Here is a 14,720-nt window from a genome sequence, read left to right as displayed (position 1 = left end):
GGGATAGAAGCTTCAGATGCTGAGATCAACATCAGCCCTCAGCCGCATGACATAGGCGTCACCGCTGCTCAAGCTAGCGACCTGTGGATGCTTCATTGGTCATTAACGATCCGTTTTAACTTGCTCATCAGGCAGTTGCACAACCGATTTTCTACTTTATCATCACTTGTTTCAGATCCTATTCAGCTACCTCCTGTCTTGAAAAACTTGGGTAAGGACTATAGTACCTTAGATCGATTTGCCGACTATATTAGAAGGACGCTAGATAAGGGCCTAGCAGACAACACACTCCAAGCTCAAGGCGTCATGGCATATTTTTTTAATCTTCATTGGTATTGGGAACAAAGAAATAACATTGAACAGAAAAATTGGTGTATACAAAGCCTCCGGAACATGGCGAACAACCAAAGGCTGGGGCTTGATGTTCAAGTTGTAAAGAATCCTCAAAAACGCCCTTCCCTATCAGCACCATTCCTTGCGGACGACTTCATATAGCAGATCTGCGTTTATTTCTAGTATAGTGTTATGTACTTACATAGATCCCTATTCGATTTTATAAAACATCAGCTTCACTTCTGTCCTAGAAGTGGTACCATAACTTTGCCACAAACAGATACACTTTAGGGCAACTTCAAGAACGATATTAGGGATATAATGACGTGGCATTTGTTTCAGAGTAATGAAGCAGGAAACATTAATTTCGCTACGAAATTAATGAAAAGGTGTGCAAAGTGTACATTATTCCTACTACAGGATATACTTCCAATTAATTCAACTCACAAATGCACGTACTGTTGAATAGTTGATCTAGATGAAAATAGCTGTTAGTGTGTCTGTAATTTAGAATCTGGGCTTTAGATTCCACCCTTGTGCTCTAGTTCAAAAAGCACAGCGTCAGTGACTGGACAAACCACCTTGTTTTGAGATTGGGCCCATGCCCACAGCTGTCAAGGCTCCAAAGAACTGATAACAATGACTAATTACCTAGTAGATGGCGGTGAAAGAAATGACAGAATGGAGGTAGAGGTGGAGGTCTTGACCGGTATGCTTGTTCCAGGAAATATCAGTGTGATCGACAGGCCAGAACAGCCGATTGACGATCTTTAGGCTGCTGTTGACCAAAACAAAAGACTCCAGAGACTTTACTGAATCTGTAGCGCGTGTTTGGCAAGCCTGATGAATCCAGAATCGTTCTAGCTGAGATCGGTGCGAGCGATGCGATGTACATGAATGACCAATTTACGGATCTCATAGCTTGCTAGTTCCACGCCTGATTTCTTTTCGTGTTCTGATCAAACAGGGCGTGAAACACATACTCGTTAGGTGCTATTACATTGGTCGAATTAGTGAAATACAATTATGAAACGTTGACCACGAGCATCTTAATCGTGATGAACTGCTTTTACACGCGCCATGCACGTGCAATGTGGCTGAGTTCAAAATAAAGTTTGATGGAATAAGACTTCTATTATGATAAATAGTCACCATGTCTATCTGGTTATAATTACCTACCGCTACGTTGCATCCATAATTCTCCGCGTCTTGGATCCAGCACAAACGGAAGAAATGTTTGACCATTGATTGGCCGTGGCCTGACCTCAGCCTGTCTCATAGGATTCCACATGTAGAAGTCCAATCAATAAGATTGTTATCGCAGCTTGAACACCGTTGACTACCAGAATGACATATTTTGTAGATATCCTGGACAGGCAGACATGATTCTCTTTACGGAGTATACGAAGTTATGTATGAAAATTAGGAGTAGCATATTCGACGTGCGCAAACTTGTAAGAAAGGACGCTTCTTGGTTGGCTACGTGTGTATAGACTTTGTAAATGTATTCTAAGCACAAGGGAGCCTATTCTTAAATTTATCCTAAGTAGGGAGAGGAGTAACTTGGAATTGCAGCGTTGTGAAGATGTCCCAATTGTCGGAATTTTGTGGGTTGGTACTAAATGGGCGTAGTGCCGCCAATCTCATCCAGTATGTTCCTGGTGTCATCTGAGACCCGTTCGCGAGTTGTCCAAACCAAAGCCACGCATATGAACCACTAATGCTTCTTGGTATGTCTGTAAACGGTGTTGCAGAGACATCGCTTGTGTTAGGAATGAGAAGCGGAATGCCATTCAACCAGAGGGACGCGGCTCCGACGTAGCCTTTCTTACCGACGACAGGAGGGTACGTCCAGTCTTTTTCCCTCCAAGTTGACTCGAATATATCCCAGCGAAACTCAGTTGTATCAAAGTTGAAAGCAAGACGCAAAGTAGGGTAAGACTTGACGAAAGGGTTGACATTGAAGCTCCAACTAGGAGCGTCTCCGATTGGTGTTCCTCGGCTCCCAGAGGTGATGCCAGGAAGCCCGCTGCCGTAGTAGAATACCGAATCCAGGTCTTTATGAATGTTTGCACCGACACCCATGTATGGTACTGCGAGTGATTCCCCGTTGCTTCCCGTGATGATGATCTTTCCACTGTATAACGGCAAGTTGGTCGCGTTCAAGCCCGATGGATACATAAAGTTGATGTTCGCCGTCTTTGTCTGGCCTGGCTTGACGGTAAATGTGCCGTGAGGCAGCGTAACTGACGGGATAGCAGCGTAGGGAGCAGCGAAGACTTGAGTGTACACTCCAACAACAGGCTTTCCTGAGGGGTCCTGGTTGCTTACCATCGTATCTATTGCGCCGCTAGCTTCGACAGAAAACGTGTAAGTAATTGGATGCGGGCTGTTATTTGTGATGTCAACGCTGTGGTATCGTTCGAAGTTGTGCGTGTCGTTGAGCATGAATTTTGAGAATGACAGGCTCGTTTGGAAGTTCAGGACTTTGGACGCATTCACCAGGCCAGTACCGACCTGGAAAACAGGAGCTCGGATGTCAGAGGTGACGGGATTCAATGGGTCAGAAAGCCAGTCTAGTGATTTTCCAGACGCAATGATTCTCATTGACAAGTCTTTGGCAAAGTCAGGGCCGTGGACATGTCTACCTCCGTACTTGCCAATATAGAGCGCCGCAACACCGGCAATGTAGGGAGTAGCCATAGATGTGCCACTTAATATTGCCCAGCCATCGTCAAGGTAAGTCGAGAAAATGTCTCCACCAGGTGCTGCAACATCCGGCTTCAATGCTAAATCGTTCGTGGGGCCAACGCTGCTGTAATAACTGGGCATTCCTCCTCCATAGAAAGCCGGGCTCGGCAGAAATTTAAGATTATCGACAGTGTTCTTGAAACTTGCTGTCACTTTAACACCAGTCCGAAGAGCCTGCATGAGGTTTTCACCTGCATCGAGAGTGATATAGCCGACCGTGCTATCTCCAGAGCCGTTGAAAAATGCGCTAACAGGATATTGAGAAGTGTATATCAGGATAGGCAATGTATAATTGTGTAAAGCATTGAGCACAGAGAGCTTCGTCTGCCAATTGCATGCACCGTCACTGACGAGAACGATGGAGTTTGTGTAGTTGAGATTCCAGCCGCTATTGAACGCATGGCAGGCGTCGGTTGGGGCAGAAGGATCAGTATTAAATGGAACGATAGGCCATCCATCATATGCAGCCGAGTCCCAGAAGACTGACGCTTGGTATGAGACAGTGATCTTATTCGAAGTATGGCTTTCGAATGTAGCCTCGAAAGCAGCCTCTGCAGTGACATCGGAATTGACAGAAGCTACGGCGAGAACAAACTCGCCGTTCGAGCCATTACTCTCACTAAAGGGGCCACTAGTACCGTCGTTGCCGTTGGCAATAGTTACTACCACGCCCTTTTCCGCGAGACGGGAGGCGGTCACCGCCCATGGATCATCTGAGAAGCCAGATTGACCACCAACAGATGACGTGATGATATCGGCCTGAAGAGGCGTGACGTGTGTTTATTAGTACTAAAGGGGAAAAAAAGGCTATGACTGTTAGGTAGGATTATATATTGCAACATACCCCGTCGCTGTACGCCATCAGGAAGGCATCGATAAGTGTGTCAGTGTCGGTGTAGTCTGCATAATCACCGAAAACCTTGTAAACGTACAAGGAAGCCTCAGGTGCTACCCCGGCATAGCTGCGTCAAATTAGCTCTGAGACATACACCACGAACAGCTGTAGATTAGCTGACTAACCTGTCGGCCTGTCCGGCAATGATTCCCGAGACGTGAGTTCCATGTCCTAGGCCATCTAGCGGATCTGGCTTTGGTGATTTGTCTGAAGTGTTATAACCCCACCCTGGCGACTGATAAGTAAGTGTATCATATGTATAAGAAGGACTTTTGTTCCATACAAGTGCCAACAAGATCGTAACCCCCAGCAACTTTAAACCCAGGTCCAAAACCACCACCAAGCTGTTGAAGAATGAGTTTAGGGATCTCTTGCCAATATAAAATGAAAAGATTCTCTTACCGCGTGGTGTGGATACCAAACGCCGGTATCGACAACAGCTACTTTAGCACCCTTTCCTAGAATTCCGGCTTCATGAAGCTTATCCACGCCAGTCATGTGATGGACGGAGAAGTTGGCACTTGCCGCACCAGGACCGAACGTTTGTGAAGTTGCAATAGGGGCTGTTAATTTGATCTTCCTAGAGTGCCATGATCGAAGGACTGGTGTAAGTGATTGTAGTGTGTCTAGATTATGCGTATCTGACAATACTGATGCACCACTGAAGACATCTGAGTCAAAGATTTTGAGCACAGAAGCCCCTGCATTCGCGAGATCACTCGCTGCTTGTTGAGGATTAACACCCTGATCACCCTCATTAGCATGTATGTAAAGGACGAGATAACGTTGCTGATATTTCAGAACTGACCTCTGCAAACTCCACGATATAGCGATTAGGAATGGGGGCAGACGAAGTGTCGTTGGTGGCAGAAGCATCATCGCGTCTCAACAAGGAAGTTTCAACAGAAAGTCCCCCGGCAGCAGCCGTCAGGACCGTCAAAAAGTTCAATAAGCGCATGTTGGAACCTCAGACCAGAGACGATCTAAAGATCAGCTCTTATCTGCGGTATTGTTGGCAAGCCTTGCATTTATCCAGGACAACCACTCGCTACTTATACATGATTAGAATCCCAAATGATCGTATATGTTCACTGACAACGATCGATTGATGGAGCAAGCGAAACGTTGCTAGAACTCGGAGAAACGTTCGGTGAAGCTGGGGTATGATTCACACATGGCCTTCTAGCCTATTTACCACCCCCAACTGTCACTTTCATTTTAGGTCAAGTTCATAGAGTCCTGGTTAACTAGGATGTATGTAGCATACGAATCCAGAAATTTGCATTCCCTAAGCCCTATTAGTGCTCGCCGAATACCCCAAAACGTAGAAAAGCTGTTACTGAGAGAGGTAGTGACAAGGAATCACAGCATATTTGACGCTAAAAGGGAAGAGAAAATCGACCAGTCAGATGACTTGAGACGACCCTGTCTCCTTACTTCGATTTCCGATAAACCATTTCGTACGTTCGACGGAGGTTGGCTGACCGTTGGTAGTAGATGCTCGTAAATCCCTCAAATGGGTGCAAAAAAAGTGTGACTGACCGTCATATCGTTGCGCCGATAGGCAAAATATTAGGCTAATAATCGCATCTATGTTATGCACTCCGTAGTTACTATAACGATGCCAGTTATTCGGAAAGATCAATTGGGTTAAAGAGGGGTCCGTATCACTTCTATTTCTAGACCCGCTACCTTCTAATCAATATGAACTATCGGGTTATTTCTTTGATACTGTACCTAGAGAGTCCGACATGCTTTAAATACCTTCCAAAAATGAATTAACGATGACATATCATCAAATGAATTTTCTTGGCTCATGCACCAAAGTCTCGCGACGACGCCCAACTCGGCTGTCTCTATCCCGATCAAGTGCGGAGGCACTTAATCTACTACTACCTGAAATGGACTGTGGAGTGAGATAGCTCGCTGCGAACTCTATGCGAATTGAGGTTAACATTTATGACCCCACAAGTAACTAACTCCTCTTGAAGCTTATGATAAGCTGTTGTTTAAATATCTCTATTATACCGAACCAAGCATTGAGTTACAAGGGATAGTATTCTACTTGTATTACGTATAATTGGTGTAAGGGTTATGGAAGTCTCATCTTTAACGTAGTTTGGGGGGCATCATATGAAGCCAAAGGACAGCTAGATTGAAAGGAAGTCGCCTACTTGCTATGATGTGTATTTTAACATTGACAACGGCGGATATTGCCTAGTCCCCATTATTCTGCATTTGTCCACCATATACGAACAACATGGGAGTCTTTCTTTTAGCGCGCTGGTAGTGCTACTTATACATGGGGTAAGTGCTGTATAGATAACATTCCTAGCACTACAGGGCCTATAATAGGTTCCAACAAAAGTGCAGCTATCTGACAAAAGTGCCAAAGCGATACCACATTTTGCCTATCACCGGGAACCTTGTCACAATAAACCCCCCATTAGCAAGGGTTGGAGCATCTAGTACTGAAGCCCTTATCTGTGTTTCAAGCTTACCAATCGATATGTCGGAATGAAGTGAGCTATTTTTCACACTTACAATGCGCATCTTCCCTATTCTTTGGGGATTCAGTGGAGGAATTCTTGAAAGACAGGCTCCGTCGCTTTCATAGATCTTGGGACAATGATGAAGCATCGACAGCTGATACCCACGAATATAGGAAGTTATGTTCATCGTGCATTATCTACAGAGAAATATGACATTCATCATGGAATTTCGCGCCTACTGAAAGATTTCTCATCCGGGTTCCGTATATAAAATGGATGACACCGCCAGTCTCTTGGTTCATATCTATGATGCGTCCATTGGGTTTGTTGAACATCTAATACCTTTTTCACACTACGTTGACTTCTGTGGCGAAGGTAAGCAGGCCTCAGGAAGACTCTAATGCATCTCTGCCAAGAGAAATAAAACATAGATTCGATCGGTCCGGCAGGTGTATGAACTCTTGGATGGGCGGTCAGGCTCAAAACGACTATTCACCATGCGCTTAAATGTTTTTTTTCCTTGAACTAATGTATTTTGGGATCTTCACGGTAAGACGGATCAATAAAACGATGTAGTAGATCTCTACTTGCCGTGATGACCTAGGTGTCACGGTGTATATACAAGTGTGAGTGTTCCAGCTAAAAATATGGTGACTGTTAAAAGAGATTCATGAATTGGCAAAATGGCTCCGATAATACTTATTATAGAAGTCAGTGCCATCTATCTTGTAGATGCTAGTTATCAACTATGTTGTGTACATTTTGCATCTACCATATAGCATAAATAAAACTTTGCCAATCACAGTGTGCTTAAATACGCCAGACAGTTAATTCGTATGCATATCTACCAGCTCACATTACTGTTAATGCAATGTGTTATTATAGTCCATTTGCTTTCAGTTACCGTGGCGAGCATTAACTAGATATTCCACAGTCCATCTGCTGCTCGTAACACCTGCTCCTAGATAAAAGAAGAAGAAGAGACTTAACATCGACAAGCTTGGCGTGGCTTTGGTCTTCTGAAGACACTGTGTAGCCTTCTTTTTCTTTGTTACATTGTTGTTATGATCAACGAAATTACATTGTAACAACATGAAATCTTTGAATGTAAGGAAGGTTAAGCATAAATCCAGAGTTCCAAGGCCGAAAGGAAACGTGTAGATCAATTGCCATTGAGAAACCTTGCCAGCTGATATCACTGCTACGGAAACCAACAGCTCCATTAAGCATCCAGCGTTATATTTCGCATAAGTAAAGCTTAGCATCGATGAGTGGCTTTTATACCAGCCACATACGTATTTTCAGGTGTATCTTGGGTCGCTTCCCCAAAGCTTACAAACCAGAACGTTGCAAAGAAAAGTCCAAATGGTCAGCTCCAAGATTGGAGACCTCGCGCAAGAATCTGGAAATCCGCTCTGAAAATAAGCATCGAACCAGGACTGAGAAATCTGCTGGAATCGGTGTAGGCAATAGCGGCGAATAACTAGGCTAGAAAATTAGCCTCATGAATATGAATGCATAGCTCCCGTCAGCTGCGTCCTAGTATCACACCTTAGGAATGCTTTTTAATAACCACTTACATATTCGATACAATAGCACTGTTAATGTTGTATTCACGATTGATATAGGGCGTCAAAGCACTAGTGCTAACATCGTTGACGCCAGCCACGAAGAAAGAGAAGCCCCAAATACAGAGATTTGCTGAGACAATCATCTGGTCCTCGTACCGATTCTATCCCAAATGAAAGAAGCTGATATTGCTCCATTGTGGTACATTAATGTTCTGCATTGCACCTTGGGCAATTACCCGACTCTCGGTGATGGCCATGTTGGGTATTTACTGCCAGTTGTGAGAAAGTTGGAGGTTTGAATAGCCAGGCAATAGAAGTGCAGAAATTACTCTGCCATTTATAAGTAACGAATAAGCTCGTTGTAGCCTGAAGATGCAAACATCTAAAGGCCTAATTCTTTACGGGAAAACAGGGTACCTATGGTTACTTGACGGGAGAATGCCGGACGGAGTAATTTTCTGGTTTTAAGTGGGCAAACGAAGCACAGGTTAAATTTAATGATGCCTTGCTGTAGCTAGGAGAGATTGCTGTCATGTCTGTACACTACCTTTAGTACTAAGGCGCATATTTGTTACACTTTTAATCACTATTTCGACACACGTGATACTTGAACAACGCCTAACCGTCACCCGGCAGCAAGCAATGCAAATTATGTCAGGCTTTACGTGGCAGCGGTATGACGGAATGTCTGAGTTATTGCACATAATGTGTAGGCGTTGATCTAGCGTTGTTCTGATGTGGCAAAAGAATATGGGTGGCTCTTTGGCGAAGCGATCATCATTTTAGCTCTCTTTTCTCTGAATCCTAGAGTAGAGGTACATCGAAGTGCCACTCTCTAGAAGAAAATAATTAGGTGCTAACGTTGCTCGAAGTTATTTCAGTGTCAGTATCTGGGAAGGATAGCGATTATGATCACGAGTTCCCCAATGCGAACATCGGGATGCTAGAAACCTGCAGCCCTCCTACTACAATTTAGCTAGCTAGTCTCGTCAGCTGTTCAGATCGCTACAGTCTTGGGCGGTAATCTTGAAAGTTACACTAAATGTTCTGCACACACATAATGATGGGGCGTAGAAACGCTCGAAGTTGCCACTGTTATCATTGGTAATTAAGAAGATCAATGTGGATCTGTTTATTTTTGTTTTGAGGCCGGGGACACACCGCGAATTGTGTAAGTGGCTCCCGGGACTGTTATAGCTTGAATTCTGGGATCGGGGACGCGCCGCACAGCTGTGAGTAGACTAATAAGACCTCTCTGTGCCGTAAGGCCGGCTCAATATCGGAAATCCTTCGGGGAGTCGCGCTCTTATCACAATACTATATTAGTTCGAAACTGCTATTCGCGATCATCTGATGGAATCGTTGCATTCGATTACACGATATAAATCTACGGTTTGCGGATCCTATCTGCAAGTATAAAAATCTCGTTCCTGCGTAATTGATCCTGTAGTTACTGGTCGAACAAGCGACAATTTTCTGCTTCTAATTGTTGCAGAGTTACCAATCATCATAAGCGCACTAAGTTCAGTCAACAATGGCGACTCACTATAACCAGTATGCATGGCAACAGATCGAGCAGAGGGTTTGGCAACGCTCCGTTGACGAGATCGAACGATGTTATGCTGTTTTGTCGAAGCTGTACGAAGGTAGCGGTCGAATGTTTTTCGCCATTACCGGCCACATATCGCTTTCCATCGACATCGTTGACTCCTTTCACGATGACTTGGATTCTCGCGTCGATACCGCTCTGCGTAATGCTTGGCTCATGCTGAGACATGATCACCCCACAATTGCGTCACAAGTAAAATACGACACCAGCACGAATGGATTTACAAAGGTGTATCGCACAATTCCTACAATAGCTGATCAGCAGGCCTGGATCGATGAAACGTTCGTCAAAATCTCCACCGATCAGACCGGATCTGAATGGGCAAATAACGATCCTCCGGCTCCAAAGCTTCCAACATTGTTTGTCATCACACCGCCATCTGTGCTACAGGAGGAGAACCGCCCTGGCCCGATCCGCCGCGATCTTGTTCTACGTTCTCCTCATGACGTTATTGATGGTGTTGGTACTCTGCTTCTCTTGGGAAATCTTGTTAAAATCGTGTCAAAAGCATACGATCAAGGATCTTCGTTCGAATTGCCTACATTTGACAACGGCTCCGAGCTAAGCAACATGAGTCCACCTTTTCGTGTGGCTGCGAATGTACCAAAAAGCCTGACAGAGACTCAGCAACAGCGGTTAGCGAACGTAGCATCTTTAAAAGAGAAACAATCGGCAAGCGACATTCCACCGCTACTCATTCCGTGGACGAAAGGGGAAATCACTCCGGGGAAGCACCAGCGGGTTGCGCTGATGCTCTCTCAAGAGAGGACTTCGACGCTACTACATGCATGCTCATATATTGGCGTTACCGTAACCCATATCTTCCATGCTGCTATTCCTCTCATGATGAGAAATCTTCAAGAAAAGCGCCCTAAACCACAGACACTTAGATATGTCACCTACATTTTACGGAATGAACGTGGAAACTGCACTGAGCCGTACAACTCTGCAAAGCATCCGGCCGCATTATATCACTCAGTATCAGGAACAAGCCTCTTGGTGGATATGAACATCCCAGCTGTCGGCAGCAGCCATTCTGTAGACCAGCAACAGTCGGAATCTGAGGAATTCTTTAGAGTTCTTGAAGAGATGAAGCAATTTTACCACGATGTCCGCGATGATGCAGAACATTATCAACTTGTGCCTTACTATTGGGCCTCTAGCACACGACAGCTGCCACCAGCGGCCAAGGACCCTTTGCCTATACCGCCTCCAAGCACTCAGCCGTCCATATCAATCTCTAGCATGGGACTCATCGATAATGTTATACCTACAAAGGCTGGTGGCATCTCGGTTTCCGATCCATGGGTAACAGGAGAAGAGCTTCGGAATGGTCTTGGGTTCTTTTTGGGAACATATAGGGGCCAACTGTGTCTAAGCGCTGCATACAACGATGCGTGGCATGATAGGCAAGAGGTCGAAACTTATTTAGAAATGAGTGTAGATATTGCGTTTAAAGGCCTCAAATCTTATATATTCTAGTACTATACACACATTCTAAATTGACAAGTTTACCAAGACATGCGCTAAGGATCCGAAGCAATAAGTAAAATTAGTGAGGAAATACCGTTTAAACACACTAGAGCATATACTATAACATTGCTCACCCACGCATCCAAAGAATTTCTCTTTAATAAAGTATCACGTCCGTGAATGCCACATTAAATCCACCTTATTCTATTTAAACTACGCTTGCGTGTTGTTATTCACTATCGGGATCTGTGTGGTTTTATGGTCCCGTGCATCTATTGGGCGCTATCTTACCAAATAGCTCAGAGTATTAGTAAGGTAGCTTGTGTAGGTTTAAGTTGGTCTTTCTGGCAAAAGACGTAGGTGTTCGGCTGCGTGGCAGTCATATTGCCTGATGGTTGTTCCGTAGCTGCCATGGATACACCCCAAACGGGTAAAACTATTGTAGCCCGGTCGACTTAGGATATCATGGGGAGTAAATATTTCTTTATTGAGGAGCGCCGTCAGTAGCAAGCACTCTCAAAAGGCAACCCGAGAAGAAAAAGCGGCAATTCTATCACAAAACATACCAGGCGCTCATCTCCCCGCTAACATGGCACCCCGCATATCCCTACAATTCGCCGGATATTATGGCTGGGGAAATCGGCTCGGATGAGTGGAAATGCGCCCCGGCGTGGAGTTATTGCCTTTCTGAATGTGACGTGTGAGCCACGATCGTAAGGCAATATTAAAACAGTTGAACCCTAGCCGAGTTCAAGGAGGCGGATCGAGTTGGTTCACGAGCTGAATCAGGGCTTGTGTGTATGTAGGTGTGTGTGGATCGCGGGGCCTCTCACAGGAATGCCTCTGTACTGCGTGGATGCCCCGCAAAGTTTGACCAACGTATTCTCCGCGCACAAGGACGAATCATACAACGAGCTGAGAGGACCACAACTACAAAAAGGGAAATGCGGGGAATTAGAGGAAAACAGAAAAAAGTACAGAGGTAAAAGCACCCTTTGCTCCTTGACCAACAATATTTCCTAAGGAAGAAGTCAACTCTGAAAGCACGGGGGAGAATATTTCCAAGAGCAGTAATCCAATACCAAGAGAAGGCGAACCTACGTAAACAGAAGCAGACTTGCGGTCTGTATTTCTAGGTGAAGAATGGCGCAATTCATTGATAACATCCCGGTGCTCCAGGCGCCCCTTACATCGATTCGTGCCCCTGGCGCTCAATATAATGGCCTCAACCCTGCAACTCGCACACTGCCTGAAGGATTTCAAAAGACATCTTCTCATCGTCCATTTCGCGCTGCTACTATTTTCGAACAGGATATAGAGGTTCCTCTTCGAGACGGAGTAGTCATTCGGGCGGACGTCTTTCGACCAGCGGACGTATATGATCCCGTCCCCGCGTTGGTAGTATGGAGTCCTTACGGGAAATCAGGTACCGGTATGTTACAATAGATTCCTAAAACACTAAAGGAGAGACCCTTGAACTCAATAATACAAAGGATATTTCAGGCTTGACATCGTTCCGGGACGTGTGGGTGTGGCGCAAAGCAGGCTCTCAGGGTTTGAGAGTTTTGAAGGGCCCGACCCAGCAGAGTGGACAGCTAGGGGCTACGCCATCGTCAATGTGAACAGCCGAGGGTCTTACGACTCACAAGGCGATGTCAGGTCAGCTTGAAATCCCACCAGTTCCATGCTAAGAAATTTCCGAGCTAATGGTACATTAGATGGTTTGATTCAGGGGAGGGTCATGATGGCTATGATACCATTGAACATCTCGCAAGGTTGCCGTGGTGCAGTGGCAAGATTGCCATGGTCGGAAATTCTTGGCTTGCAATGGCTCAGTGGCATATTGCAGCGCAGAATCCTCCTCATCTGACCTGTTTTGCTCCGCTGGAGGGCTGCAGTGACTTCTACCGTGAATCTCTATGCAGAGGTGGTGTCCCTTATTTACCATTTTGGGGGTTCCTCGGCGGACAGACTCTCTTTGGTAAGTTTAAAATTCTTCGTGCAAACCTCCGAGAGTCGTCTCTAAAGTTCGTCTAGGAAGAAACAATCAGGAAGATGTTATTGGTATGTTGGAAAAGTATCCTCGAATCAACGCATACTGGGAGGACAAGAGGGCAAAGATAGAGCAAATTAAAATTCCGTGCTATGTCCTCGCCAGCTACTCGACTGGTCTACATACTATCGGTTCTTTTCGTGGGTTTGAAGATTTGCCCACAGACAATAAGTGGTACGATGAAGATATTAAGCTGGATAATAGAGAACAAAGCTAACTATATTTTCTAGGTTGCGAGTTCACCCAACTCAGGAATGGCACGACCTATACTCTACCTCCCGAATAGAGGATTTGCAGCTATTCTTTGATTACTTCTTGAAACTTAAACGGAACGGATGGGAAAAGTCACCGAAGGTACTGCTGTCTACGCTACGTTATAATAAGGTAAAATCCAAAATGAACAACTCATCGATTTTGTATGACCCATCTCACATGGTCTTTAGGAGCCGGAGTACAATCACGTATTCACTGATTTCCCCATTCCCAGCACGGAATATCGTATCTATTACCTATCGCAAGATGGCACACTTGCATGGAGCCCAGACCAAACGTCGACAACACTGTCGTATCAGTCAGATGTTGCAGCTCTTCAGATGGGCTCTGACTCTGAAGAGCTCAGCTTTGACTGTACGCTACCTACCGACAGTTACCTCGTCGGGTATTCCAAAGCAGTTCTTTACATGTCATGCCCAGATCACGATGACCTGGATGTTTTTGTGCAAATACGCAAGGCCGATTCCACTGGAAAAGTTCTTCAAAACATCAATATTCCTCTCCATGAGCTAGGTTTAGACGCCGAAGAGGTGGCCCTGATCAACACTAACGTGTTATGTTGGACCAATGGGTATCCTCCGTGCCAGCCGTCGCAAAATAGATATGGATAAATCGAAGCCCCATTGGGCCCTCCATAACCATGACGAGGATGAAAAAATCTCGCCAGGGACCATTGTAAAGCTCGAAATTGGCATCTGGCCATCTGGTATAAAATTTGAAAAGGGAGAGAAGCTGGTATTTAAAGTGTCTGGGCATGACATGAGGCTGGCCGAGTTCGAACCGCTGCGTGGCAAATTTACAACAGGTAACAAAGGGCGTCATTTTGTGCACATGGGTGCAGACTATCCTAGCTATGTCCAGGTTCCCTTTGTAAAGGTATAGAAGGTCGAGAACACATTCTACGGTACCCTAGAGACCACCCTACAGAAGTTGCTTTATAAATATTGAGCCACATTGGATCCAAATCCCTCATATTTAACTATAATTCTAGAGATTTTCATGATAACTTAGGCATAGCTATCACAATATAATACTACTTTGGAATCAGATTGCTAGATCTAGTCATATGAGATTCCGAATCTGTGAAAGGGGCTAACGTCTCATCGTCTATTACTGTCATCTTCGTGCTCAATTTTGGGCCCCGACTTGAGCTATGTGCTTCGATTTGGATATACTATGGCAATTCTATGCTTCAAGTGTCACGTCACTGTAAATATTAATCCCACTTTGAGCCTTCCCCATATCAGAGTAAATGGGTACGATTGCCCCG

The 14,720-nt window shown here is 45.0% G+C and overlaps 3 protein-coding genes across 3 annotated transcripts; 2 read left to right on the top strand and 1 right to left on the bottom strand.

Annotated features, from left to right (window-relative positions):
- Positions 1-1,875: 1,875 nt before the first annotated feature.
- T069G_10201 (subtilase family domain-containing protein) lies at positions 1,876-4,937 on the bottom strand (the record flags this gene model as incomplete). Its single annotated transcript, XM_056177411.1, has 10 exons — positions 1,876-2,069; positions 2,166-2,722; positions 2,798-2,948; positions 2,994-3,843; positions 3,929-4,046; positions 4,105-4,207; positions 4,263-4,323; positions 4,382-4,559; positions 4,626-4,723; positions 4,788-4,937. The coding sequence occupies 10 exons, from the start codon at positions 4,935-4,937 to the stop codon at positions 1,876-1,878; spliced, it is 2,460 nt and encodes an 819-aa protein (XP_056023701.1).
- A 4,639-nt stretch (positions 4,938-9,576) lies between these two features.
- T069G_10200 (uncharacterized protein) lies at positions 9,577-11,133 on the top strand (the record flags this gene model as incomplete). Its single annotated transcript, XM_056177410.1, has 1 exon — positions 9,577-11,133. The coding sequence occupies one exon, from the start codon at positions 9,577-9,579 to the stop codon at positions 11,131-11,133; it is 1,557 nt and encodes a 518-aa protein (XP_056023700.1).
- Positions 11,134-12,267: 1,134 nt separating this feature from the next.
- T069G_10199 (x-Pro dipeptidyl-peptidase (S15 family) domain-containing protein) lies at positions 12,268-14,332 on the top strand (the record flags this gene model as incomplete). Its single annotated transcript, XM_056177409.1, has 7 exons — positions 12,268-12,556; positions 12,618-12,783; positions 12,843-13,105; positions 13,162-13,351; positions 13,408-13,561; positions 13,621-14,008; positions 14,052-14,332. 7 exons carry the CDS (start codon positions 12,268-12,270, stop codon positions 14,330-14,332), a joined length of 1,731 nt encoding a protein of 576 aa, XP_056023699.1.
- Positions 14,333-14,720: the final 388 nt, after the last annotated feature.

Source organism: Trichoderma breve, assembly GCF_028502605.1.
Source record: "Trichoderma breve strain T069 chromosome 7 map unlocalized scaffold00007, whole genome shotgun sequence".
NCBI classification, from domain to species: Eukaryota; Fungi; Ascomycota; class Sordariomycetes; order Hypocreales; family Hypocreaceae; genus Trichoderma; species Trichoderma breve.
The sequence above is the reverse complement of the archived record's forward strand: the minus strand, read 5'-3'. Positions and strand labels throughout refer to the sequence as shown.